The 12,782-nt window shown below is 39.4% G+C and overlaps 1 protein-coding gene across 6 annotated transcripts in view; it reads right to left on the minus strand.

The window, feature by feature from the left end:
• Positions 1-12,782, minus strand: part of CIT (citron rho-interacting serine/threonine kinase) — a 176,586-nt gene that overhangs the window by 126,216 nt on the left and 37,588 nt on the right. For all 6 annotated transcript variants that reach the window (XM_037816693.1, XM_037816692.1, XM_037816691.1 and 3 more), the window contains exons 7-9: positions 12,553-12,646; positions 7,837-8,040; positions 6,238-6,391 (exon numbers count right to left, since the gene is read on the minus strand). In XM_037816693.1, the coding sequence (XP_037672621.1) occupies positions 6,238-6,391; positions 7,837-8,040; positions 12,553-12,646 (452 nt within the window). The remainder of the gene's footprint in view (positions 1-6,237; positions 6,392-7,836; positions 8,041-12,552; positions 12,647-12,782) is intronic.

Raw genomic sequence — 12,782 nt, forward strand, 5'->3', positions numbered from 1 at the left:
ATACAACAACAGATCTCAAGAGGCAGAAGAAAACACTCAGGAACTGGAGAACAAAACACCTGAAAGCCTATATACAAAGGAGCAGATGGAGAAAAGAATGAAAAAATATGAGCAACGTCTCCGGGAACTCAAGGATGAAACAAAGTACAATAATGTACGTATCATTGGTGTCCCAGAAGGAGAAGAGAAGGGAAAGGGGGCAGAAGCAATAATAGAGGAAATAATCAATGAAAATTTCCCATCTCTTATGAAAGACATAAAATTACAGATCCAAGAAGCGCAGCGTACTCCAAACAGAAGAGATATGGATAGACCTACACCTAGACACTTAATAATCAGATTATCAAATGTCAAAGACAAAGAGAGAATCCTGAAAGCAGCAAGAGAAAAGCAATCCATTACATACAAAGGAAGCTTAATAAGACTATGTGCGGATCTCTCAGCAGAAACCATGGAGGCAAGAAGGAAGTGGTGTGATATATTTAAGATACTGAAAGAGAAAAACCGCCAACCAAGAATCCTATATCCAGCAAAGCTGTCCTTCAAATATGAGGGAGAGCTCAAAATATTTTCTGACAAACAGACAATGAGAGACTTTGTGAACAAGACACCTGTCCTACAGGAAATACTAAAGGGAGCACTACAGGGTGACAGAAGACAGGAGTGTGTGGTTTGGAACACAATTTTGGGAGATGGTAGCACAACAATGTAAGCACACTGAACAAAGATAACTATGAATACGGTTGAGAGAGGAAGGTGGGGAGCATGTGAGACACCACAAGAAAGGAGGAAAGATAAAGACTGGGACTGTGTAACTTGGTGAAATCTAGAGTATTCACCAATTATGATAAAATGTACAAATATGTTCTTTTACGAGGGAGAACGAGCAAATGTCAACCTTGCAAGGTGTTAAAAATGGGGAGGCATTGGGGGAGGGATGCAATCAGCATAAACTAGAGACTGTAACTAATAGAATCATTGTATTATGCTTCCTTTAATGTAACAAAGGTGATATACCAAGGTAAAGGCAGATAAGAGAGGGGGATAGGGGAGGCATGTTAGACACGTGACATTGGTGGTATTGTCTGATTCTTTATTCTACTTTGATTTAAGGTTATTTTTCCTTTTGCTGCTTCCTAGCTGTCTTTTTTTTTTCCTCTTTCTTTTGCCTCTCTACCTTCTTTGATTCTCCCTCCTGCCTTGTGGAAGAAGTGCAGATGACCTTATATAGATAGTGGTGAAGGTGGTGAACACATAAATGTATGACCATGCAGAGAACCATCGATTATTTACTTGGAATGGAATGTATGGTTAATGAACAAAACCATATTAAAAAAAAAATGGGTTGATGACAAAACCTCGAGGGCAATATACTAAGTGAAATAAGCCAGACACATAAGGACAATTATTGCAGGGTCTCACTGATAGGAACTAATTATAATATGTAAACTCATAGACATGAAATATAAGGTACCAAGATATAGGACAAGGCTTAAGAATGGGGAGTGGTTGCTTAGTATGAGCAGAATGTTCAATTAGGACGAACTTAAATGTTTGGAAATGAACAAGGGTGTTGGTAGCAAGATGTGAGAATAACTAACAGTGCCGAATGGTGTGTGAATGAGGTGGAAAGGGGAAGCTCAGAGTCACATATGTCACCAGAAGGAAAGTTGGAGGTCAAAAGATGGGAATGTATAAAACATTCCTATGGTGTATAAAACATCCCTATCCCTATGGTGGGCAATGTCCATGATCAACTGTACAAATACTAGAAATCACTTCCATGAACCAGAACAAATGTATGACAATACAATTAGAAGTTAATAATAGAGGGGCATATAGGGAAGAACTATATACCTATTACAAACTATATACTACAGTTAGTAGTATTTCAACACTTTTTCATAAACAGTAACAAATGTACTATACCAATACTACGAGTCAACAATTGAGGGGGGTTGGTTAGGGATAGGGGAGGATTAGAGTTTCCTTTTCTTTTTTTCTTTTTTCATCTTTCACTTTATTTCTTGTCTGGAGTAATGAAAAGTTTCTAAAAATTGAACAAAAATTAAGTGTGATGGATGCACAGCTGTATGAGGGTACCCAGGGGCAAGTGATTGTACACTTTGGATCTTTGGATAATTGTATGGTATCTGAACAATCTCAATAAAAATGATTTAAAAAAAAAAAAAAGAAATATGCTTTCTGCTAACAAATGCCAAGGAGTGGAAAATGAGAATAATTTTACAAGAACTGTGTCTTTCCAGGAATAAGAGCACAACTCAAGAGAAAGAGCCTGTATTATGACATACAGTATGGTTCTCTAAAGCATCAGCCATAAACATTCGAGGCAATAATCCATGATCACCACTCACATTATACATTTCTTACTGTCAAGACAGTGCAGTATTGGACGAAAGGTGTAAGCATGTTGGTTTCACTGACATCACGATGCCTTTGGGGAAAGATATTTTAAAAGATGGACTAGGAGAACACCAGACAACAAAAGTTTCCCTTGACATGAGCAGGTGCACAACTCCAGGAAACATAGGTGTCACCCCCCAAAGGCATGAGAGAGGGGCTCTGCTTGGCATTGGCTGTCCAGAGAATCAGGCTGGGTACAAGCAGAGTTCTGCTCAGCATCTGAAATGTCACCAGAATTGTACAAATCCAGGGCAGCTGGCACGCTTCAAGAAGCCCCTACTGAAACTTGGATAGTGGTCTTAAAATAATGATAATAATAAGCAGCTAAAAACCCAGCCTTACATCCATTCATTTGAGGCTTGGAATGAAACATCAGGGTAATGCATGGCTGGTGACCTGCTGGGGAAAAAGCAGCCCTGAACTGGGTCAGATCCGGGGTTCATGTGGCGTTGCCCAGAGCAACCCCAAGGGGCAGGGCCCAGGAGGGCTCGGATGCTCTGCCCGACCTCACATAGAGCCAAGGCATGTCCTCGTTTCTCTAAGTAGTCATGCCCGGTTCCATCATTCATAAATTTGTCCAGACCCTTCTTAAATCACATTTATACATCCTGCCAGGGCTACCTCTTGAGATAACAAGTTTCAGATGATTACTACCTGCTGTGTTAAGCAGTACTTGCTTTCACTGGTTACAATAAGAAAAAGAAGAATTAGGGGCAAAACAGCAGAGAGGCTAATGTTGCTTTCATCAGGGGACAATCTCACGTTGTGGAAAGGGGAAATATTCAACAGTCTGCAACCACAAGACATTTAAGCAGTAACTAGGAAAAGCTAATGACTTCAGGTACTTTGGTTGACAGAAATCACTCAATATGTGTTTCTGAAAAACAGGAGTGGATAAAGGCATAATTTATGTTGAGAGTTACCTCATTAGAAAAGCTCTTAAATAGCTTGGAGTCCAGTGATGTTTCAATTCCCAAATCCTGAGTTCATTGCAAATATGCAGGGATCAGAGGTTGGTCCCAGACATTGAAATTAATACCATGGCTTCCTGCATCATCAGGAATGTCCCAGAACTTCCAGGAAAGACAACCAGTCCTCGGTGGGTATCAAAGTCCCATCCGTTGGCTGCGCTGAGTCTGTAAATGAGGGTTGGCCCTGTCAAAAGTGAACACTCTACACTGCAATATGGTACCCTGGGTTGGATCCTAGAACAGAAAAGGGACATTAGTGGGAAAACCTGTGAAATTCAGAAGGTTTGAAGTTTAGTTAATAGTAATGTACCAATATTAATTTTAGTTTTGACAAATGTGACATAGTTATGGATGACATTAACATTTGGAGAAACTGGGTAAAGGGTCTGTGGGTCCTCTCTGTACTACCTTTGCAACTTTTCTTTAAAGCTAACTTTATTTGCAAAGTAAAAGTTGACTAAAAAAATTTAAAGAAAATTTTCTTAAAAGGCAAACAAATTTCTTGACTTTTTTTCCTGGGAATTGAAGTCCATAAGAATGATCCGGTCTGAGATTTTAAGAATCAGGACTCTCAGCGGGGTAAGGAGAATCCCCTGATGCTGATGGGGGAAAAACACATGTTAAAGAGAAGGAAGAATTAAGTGGCTATTTATTAGGATAAGGGACAGTTAAGCAGTTACCACTGTAGGCATCGGGAATCCCATATGAAGGCAGCATGTGTGACGATTTGCAAGACTACAGTGACCTAGGAGAATGTTCTCTCACCCCAAAGACAACCATGGCCTTTCAAATTGGGCCTCGTGATGGGCGGCGTGGACCACATTCTACACTGGCATGTGTCCTCTCCACGCACCATATAATTTAAAGAACAGTAGTTACAGTGATCGGCACCATCAGCCTAGAACCTGTAAACAGCGCAAAGGATGAGACGAGAACAAAATCTGGGAATTATGGCATAATACCAAAAACAACATCAGGGTTTACTGAAACACAAAATACAGCTACTCAGGTAATTAAATGCCATTCACTGACTGACTTAAGTAGAGATATGTTGTTAGACATAATCAGCAGGTTCTTACATTAAAAAAAATTAACTGCTTATTCAAGAAGATTACAGAGATAAAAAGGCGAAGACAAGAAAATATTAAGTACTTGTACAGCATCTAAAAGAAACTGTATCAAATCTTTCTGACAACAAAACAGGAGGAGTATGTAGAGAATATATTACTGATTCAAAGGTCTGAACCTTGGAAATTTGCAGGGTAATGCCTAGAAATCTGAAAAAAAAAAAAAAAAAAAATGCAATGTTCCTTATCAGAAGGAAAAATCTGCCAAGGCAGATTGACGAAAATGCTGCCTTCTTCAACATATTGGCAGGAGGTTAAAGAAACTATCAAAATGGCTTTCAGCTGACAATACTGGACCTGAACAGCCCATCCCCTGGCCCCCCACCTGGTGAAGGTACGGAGGTTATGATTACAACACAGCTCCAATGAGAAGCCTAGTTTTGACACCTAAAAACATATTCCATTTCCCCACCAACCCCTTACTCCCCACCTCCCCAAAACATAACACATACTCAAACCTGCTTCCCTACTGGCTCTCATCTGTGTTAATCATTCCGTCAGAACATTAGATCAAAATCACAACGCATCCAAGAATTAAAAAGAGGTGTTTTATGTAGCTTACAAGGGGTGACAGTGTGATTGTGAAAACCCTGTGGATCACACTCCCTTTATCCAGTGTATGCATGGATGAGTAGAAAAATGGGGACAAAAACTAAATGAAAAATAGGGTGGGATGGGGGAGGGGGGTGATTTGGGTGTTCTTTTTTTATTTTTATTTTTTATTCTGATTCTGATTCTTTCTGGTGTAAGGAAAATGTTCAAAAATAGATTGGGGTGATGAATGCACAACTATAAGATGGTACTGTGAACAGCTGATTGTACACCACAGATGATTGTATGCTATGTGAATATATCTCAATAAAACTGAATTTTAAAAATAATAATTAGAAACTGCAATAAAAAAGTATATTGTTACTAGATCAAATTAACCACTGGAAGTAAATCTGACTTTAAACAAAATAAATTCCTACTTCAAAATTTTAATTAAAAAAAAAAAAAAGGAGACGTTTAAAAAAATCACCAATTTGTAAAAACGCAAATATTTTGGTTTTGTTGATAGTAAATCAGGACTTTGTTTTCAATAAATCAATTTGGTTTGCACTGACTACAGAGTGATGTATGAATGAATCCACTGTGCGAGTACCTTACAGATTTTACATGTTTGTGAGCAAAGACAAACAGCATAGAAGGAAACAAATGAACACAGCGAGGTGTTTATGGTTGCATAGCAGGCTTGCCCATAGAGTAACATCAGCTTGTTGTCTAAACTCTTTGAGTCTTTTTCCTCATCTGTAAATGAGGAGGCAGAATGTACAGGTTCTTTCAGCTCTTCATGCTATCCTTCAACCACTTATTATTTGACACGTGTAATGAGTAAATGAAATACCTAGGTCCACTCTTCCCCTGGGAAGAAACTCTGTCAAACCAACAACCTTCAAACTCCATCAATCCAAGCCTCAAACTTACGGAGGGATAAAGTTCTGAAGGCCATGTAAACAGAGTTTGATGAATGACCCAGTTCAATGCAAGCAATTTTAAAGCACAATTATTACTCAAAGACAACCCCATCTCACTGGCCTTTTCTTCTCCCATCGATAATTAAAGTCCTTATTTATGTCATTTATGCCACTTTCTTTGGGCCAGAATAATTTCAGATTGCTCTGAAGTGTTTCTTAATTCCAACACCCACATTTAAGGAACAGGGCTCTACTTACAGTTACGAATGTTATTCCAGTCGATTTTAGAGAAGAAAGGATGGCAGCAAAGCCCTTCGAAATCCAGTCTCTCTTTCTGGCCACACAACAGACTTTGAATCAGATCAAGAAATTCACTGCTAACTTTGGGGTCATCTGGAAACTTCAAAAATCGCTATTCCAAAAAAATAAAATAAAATAAAATAATGATTTCCTTAGCAATGATTCAGTTTCTCATGTCCAACGTTAGGAAAGTATTTCTCATCCATGCAAGTCTTTTTTGTTGTTGTTTTTTAAGAAGGAAGTGTTATGCCCTCTTAACTTTGAATCAAAGGCATAGTCCCAAAATAAATGCCTGTTCACATCATAGGCCCTGTTCCTCCACAGGGGTTCACTGTCCTTCATGATTTGACCCCTGCTCCTTTCTCCCATCTCATCTCGCTACTCTCCCCTCTCCCCTTTGATGTCTGACAATGACGTGCTATTTAAAGCTCCTGAACAAATCACGCTGTTCTCTCTGCCTGGCATGCCCACCCCAGCTTGCCTTCCTGGCCACCTCTTCGATCCTATCACGCCCTTCCGCACGCTCCCTCTGCATTCTGCTTCGACACATCACACCGCATTGCGATTTCTTTGTGACAATGGAGAAAGATGGTGGAGAACCGTCTCTTCTTTGCTCACAACTGTCAGCCTGGCAACTAACAGTCCCTGGCACATAGCAAGTGCTTGATGTGTTTTTATACAATGTATGAATTCAAATGGAGGAAACAAATCAGCCCCAAGAGTTCAATTAAAGCGAAACTTTAATTTGAGAGGAAAGGCAAGAATAACAAATTATGTTTGCACATAAAAATATATATATTAAGCATTCCAGAAAGAAGAAAACTGAGTGAGATAACAAAAACCCATCAATAAGTTGTTTCCCTCTCCAGTCAAAACTAAAAATACATATACTTATTATATCCCAAGACATGAGCTTAATGTAGCGGAAAGTGCAGTTAATCAAAAATGGCTTTAATTCTATTTATATATGCGTGTTCCCATTATTTCTTTTTAATTCATTTCCTCATTCAATTTTACCATCATATTTGATAGACAGTACTAAGAAGCAGTATAGCGAAGGATTAAGAGAATGGACTTCCAGGCCAGACTGCTTGTGTTATTTAGGGCAAGTTACTGAACTTCTCTTTACCTCGGTTTACTTGTCTGTAAAATGAAAACAGAAAAAAAAAACCCTACCAAATAGGGTCATTTGAGCATTAACTGAGTTAATAAACTGTGTCTCATCAATTCCAAGATTCACAATTGTTCCCATTGAACAGCTTTGAACTCAAGATGCATTTTATTGTCAATGAAATGCCATAAACAAAGTGCCAGCATTTTTTTCTTTTTTAGTGGTACATAAAATAATGGTAGAGTCTTATAATTACTGGCCACTGAGATTCAATGAAGTACAATCAATAAAGTGTTGAGAGCAGCTTTTGACACAAAGTAAGTGCTAAACAACTATTTGCTATTATTATCATTCAGCACTGCCAGTTCATATACAAAACTTTCATTCATATAATTTTTAAACTACATTTCTCAGTATGATGTCATAATCTAGTCATGGTTCTTTACCTGGAAATTCATGATGTTGTTGAAGGTTCTGGCTGAGGTTCCTTCCGTGAATGGGGATCGCCCATAGATCATCTCATAAGCAATAACCCCCACTGACCACCAGTCGCACTCCAGCCCATAGACACTTTTCCCGTCCCCATTCATCACAGTCAACACTTCGGGGGCCATGTAATCTGGGGTCCCAATCGGCAGTTTGGCATTCACCTGCAAACCCATCAATAAAATGAATATGGCAGACCTGCAATTACCCTCAACAGCCACATTTCAGGCACAAGCTGATTGCCACTGATTACTATTCTCCCGGGCACTTAAACCTTCTGTCAAGTGGCACAACTGTCAGAAATGCAAATGCTCAAAAGATTTATTCATTTAAAAAAAAAAAAAAAAAATCACACGATCTAGTCTGCAGGCAAAGGGGCAAGAGTTGTTGATGATATATACCCTTTGATTACACAAAGAAGAGTTGGAACATACCTGGAATGCAAAATGTGTTTCCCGATACCACTTACGGACATGATAGAATGTCTCTTACTTATGACAACAGCAAAATGATAATAAACTCTCAAGAGGAATCTATTAGGTCAGTCTACCCATTACTGAAGAACTGGCAGTGAGCTGGCAACACAGCATTACAGACACGTGTTTTATCTCAAGTTAAAAAATATCTGGAAAACTGCATTTGGAATCAACATTCCTACCTGATCAGCCCACCCAGAGGGCAAGACATGACAAACCACTTCCACCGAGGGCCCAGTCTTGATGGTTTCATTTTCCCCAGCACCACCACACTCCTGTTCCTGTGCTGCCTCCCCACTGGTCAGAAACCCAGGACCCTCCAACCCAAGGGGACAAAGGCAGATTATTAAAAAATCCTCCCATATCGGCCTAAAGCCAAATGTATTCCATTTAAAGGACTGCCCTTTTTTCTGACGATTTGTCCTTCTGATTATTTTAGTATTAAATGTCCTTTCTTCTTTGAAATGATCCTGATGATGGAGGTTTTCTGTCCCCATGCACACCCCTACCCTTTACTAAGCAATCTCGTAAGCTGGCACTCGTGTTGGTCCTCAAAACTGTCTTGCAGCTTTACTGAGACATGCAATCTGAAGCATAAGGATCGCCTCTCTAACCCTCTTCCGCATCAAAACAAAAAAGAGAAGGCCTGACAGACATATACTGTAACGACCAGCAGTCCTATAATCCTACATCGTAAATGGGCTTCCCTTGGGTCAGCAGTTACATGGTACAAAAGAACTTTCTCTCTACTAAAAGATGTTCTGTCCCCAGGTGACCAAAAAGATTTTGTAGGTACAACCACACACCCTCAAGGCTGGGCTCTGTACCAAGAATGCAAATTTGCTTTGCTTCAATTGGGGATCAAGAGGAAAGTGCATGTTTAGAGAGGACGATATGAGGCCGCCTTTCCCCGTGATGAAGACCGAGCTCTTCCAGCCTGTAATTTAACTTTTAATTACGAGCTCCCTCCAAATAGGAAAGAAGTATTGATTTGGATTGAGTTACTAGCAACTTTTGCAGGTAGTGTCAGAAGCCATCATGGAAGCTGCTGGGGAAATGGTAGAAATTGTTAATAGCCCACGTAGAGCCTTTCTGCCTTCTGCCTCTCTATTCCCCATTCCTTGGGCCCACATTTCACAATAGGTTCCTCCAAACCCTAAACCCAGAAAGCAGTCCAGGAAAACCAGATGGTCACGCCATGTAAGAAACCCAGAGACCTCCCTGGCAATGCAGGATATGACTCCCAGGAATGAATCTGGACCAGACATCATGGGATTGAGAACGTCTTCTTGACCAAAAGGGGGATGCAAAATGAAGCTTCAGTGGCTGAGAGATTTCAAATGGAGTCAAGAGGTCATTCTGGTGGACATTCTTACGCACTATATAGATAATGCTTTTTAAATTTTAATATACTGGAATAGCTAGAAGTAAATACTTGAAACTACCAAACTCCAACCCAGTAGCCTTGACTCTTGAAGACGACTGTAAAATAATGTAGCTTATAAGGGGTGACAGTACGATTGTGAAAACCCTGTGGATCGTACTCCCTTTATCCAGTGTATGAATGGATGAGTAGAAAAATGGGGACAAAACCTAATGAAAAATAGGGAGGGATGGCGGGGGTGGGGTGGGGATTTGGGTGTTCTTTTTGACTTTTATTTCTTATTCTGATTCTGATTCTTTCTGGTGTAGGGAAAATGTTCAAAAATAGACTGGGGTGATGAATGCACAACTATATGATGGTACTGTGAACCGCTGATTGTATACCACGGATGATTGTATGGTATGTGAATATATCTCAATAAAACTGAATTTAAAAAAAAATAAAATATTAAAAAAAAAAAAAAAAGAAACCCAGAGGCCAGTCTGTGTCGATGGAGAAAAGTGGGGACAAAGAGAGAAAAAGTGGTCCAAGGCAGAAGCAGAGGCCTTGACTGTGAGGAACTGAGAAGCAGCGTAAGTTGAGGGGAAGCCCTAATGTCGGGAAATCTGAGCCGAAACGTCTCTCTTTTAATACGTGTTTCAATGTTACCAAGTTCAGCACAGGATTAAACTACAGGGTTTTGGTAAAGACCTTAAATACTGACACTGAGCATAACTATTTTTTAAAGATTAAAACAAGAGGAGACTAACTGTAAAATCTTGATTTGCCTATGTAACTGTCCTCTATCATAAAAAGGCCTTTCAAACTTAAGCCCATGCTAAAAGTTCTTTCTTAGCTGCTTAGCAGCATACTAGCCCTAACAGCACAAGGTTCTAGAGAGGCAATTCTCTCTCCAAGTGGAGAGATGGTACAATATTGTCAAGTGTGTGGTACTGCATGTCAGGTCTCCTTAACCAAAATAATCAGGGTCAGGCCTTGGGCTGCAAATAAACCTGAGTGCCTTCAGGAGGCTCCCTGCCTGGAGTGAAGGTTGCTATGATTAAATAATTGAAAAGGTTGTTTGAATCACTGAAAAATAAAAACCTGAGATGAATAGAGGCTCTGTCTCTCCACCAAAGGCTGTTAAGAGAGTGATTGAAGCATGGAGATAGGGCTTTCTCTTAATTCCCATTTATTTACCAAACAGGGTTTGGGGCTCTTAATCTAGTTTTCTGAGTGGGTTTTCTTATTATAAATGCATACTGCCCACTATAAACTCATTAACTGGCTTTTTGATACTTCTCAATCTACTGCAGTGATTCTCAACCAGGGGTGATTTTTAGCCCTCAGGGGACGTCTGACAATATCTGGAGACATTTTTGGTTTTCACAGCTGGGGGGTGGGGTGCTACTGGCATGTAGTGGGTAGAGGCCAGGGATGCTGCTAAACATCCCACCATGCACAGAGCAGCCCCCACGACAAAGAATCAGCCAGTCCGAAATGTACTTAGGCTTCAATTCACTTCTAGATGCATGAGTTTATTAACACCACTAATGTAAAGTATATGTTTTTGAATCATAGGTGATAAAACTTTACATTGTTTAACTTTTTGTCTGTGCATGATTCCACTAAATTCAATACTTAAGTTTTCATGACTATGTCTTATTTATACATAAAATGCTTTGATTCCGTAACAGTTCTTAGGGTAATGATCAAAAGACTACATTTTAAGAACATGAGCTGCAAAAAAAAAAAAAAAAAAAAAAAAAATCACGCTGAGGTTGAAAAACCCTGACTTTGAGCAGTGTCAAGGGGAGCTCGTTTTACCAAGGGTCTGCACCCATGTAAATTATCTCAGGTAAGTATCAGATCTGCAGAACAGGGAGGCCAGAAACTGGAGCACAAAGACTACACAACCACAAGACGTCTCCTACCATCAACCTAATAACACCCACCTTTCTTCCAAGGAACTTGGCCGGGGGGGGGGGGGGTGGGATTAAAATAAGGTAGGGGATCTTGCAGAGGAGTTTCTCCAACCTCTTAATTTTTGCATTTTAACTACAATCAGAATTCTCTGGAGAAAGAGTAAAAGGCCAAGTTCCTAAGGATATGTCTAGGTCACTAAGTGACTCTGTTGTGAAATTAGTCTTAAAACCTATGTCACCTTTCTCTTAGACTTAGCAGTTTTTGTTCAGTTGACTTCAAAATTTACATTTTAGTATGTACCAATTTTATAAGAGGATTGTTTATTATCATTATTTTACCTTGTCTGTTTTTTCCCCAAAGCATTTGCACTCTTAGTCTCAGTAGCTATCCTCCTGCTTTCCTAATTAGCCTGTGGAATACAGTTTAATTTTTACCAAAGGTCCAGGACTTATATATACAACATTTTGAGTACTTGGTTCCTAACACTTAAGGATATTTAGTTTGAATGCTTCAGTGATCAGTTTCAATTTTGCTGAATGGGAAATAGGGGATTTAAGATAAAGAAGGTTACATTTTATTAAAAGGTATTTTTTTTTACCAAAATATTTTAAAGTAATATAACAGAAGACAGTCTATGACAGGCAAGGAAAATTAAGGCAAGAACAAAACAAGCATTTTTTTTTTAACCAAATTATAAGAGTGTTCCCCAAAATATTTTGCAGGGTATTGACAATACTACACATAAAAAGGCTCCAAGGTCAAATAAGTCTGGCAATAGCTCTGTGCTCCCATCTCCATCCGTCACGGAGTCATTTCATACATTGACAGGAGAAGGCTTTAAGATGCCTCTCAGCTTTAACTCAGTATTTCCCAAACTCTTCCATTAAGCTATGTCATTTCCATCTCATTACCATCTTATTTGAGTTCATTTTAGCAACTGATCCAAAATCCACCAGTTTGACGTGCCCCGTTCGGTCAATGAGTATGTTCTCGGGTTTGATATCTCTGCAAGAAAATTGGGGCCACAAATTAGCATTGTCTTCTCCAAGCCAATCAGCAAGCAATTGCTAACGCAGGATATCAATTCTGCCAAAATCTTAGCTTGTGTTCTACTATACAGACCTCCCTATTGATTGATAAA

The sequence above is a fragment of the Choloepus didactylus genome, chromosome 23 (genome assembly GCF_015220235.1).
Source record: "Choloepus didactylus isolate mChoDid1 chromosome 23, mChoDid1.pri, whole genome shotgun sequence".
Lineage (NCBI taxonomy): Eukaryota > Metazoa > Chordata > Mammalia > Pilosa > Megalonychidae > Choloepus > Choloepus didactylus.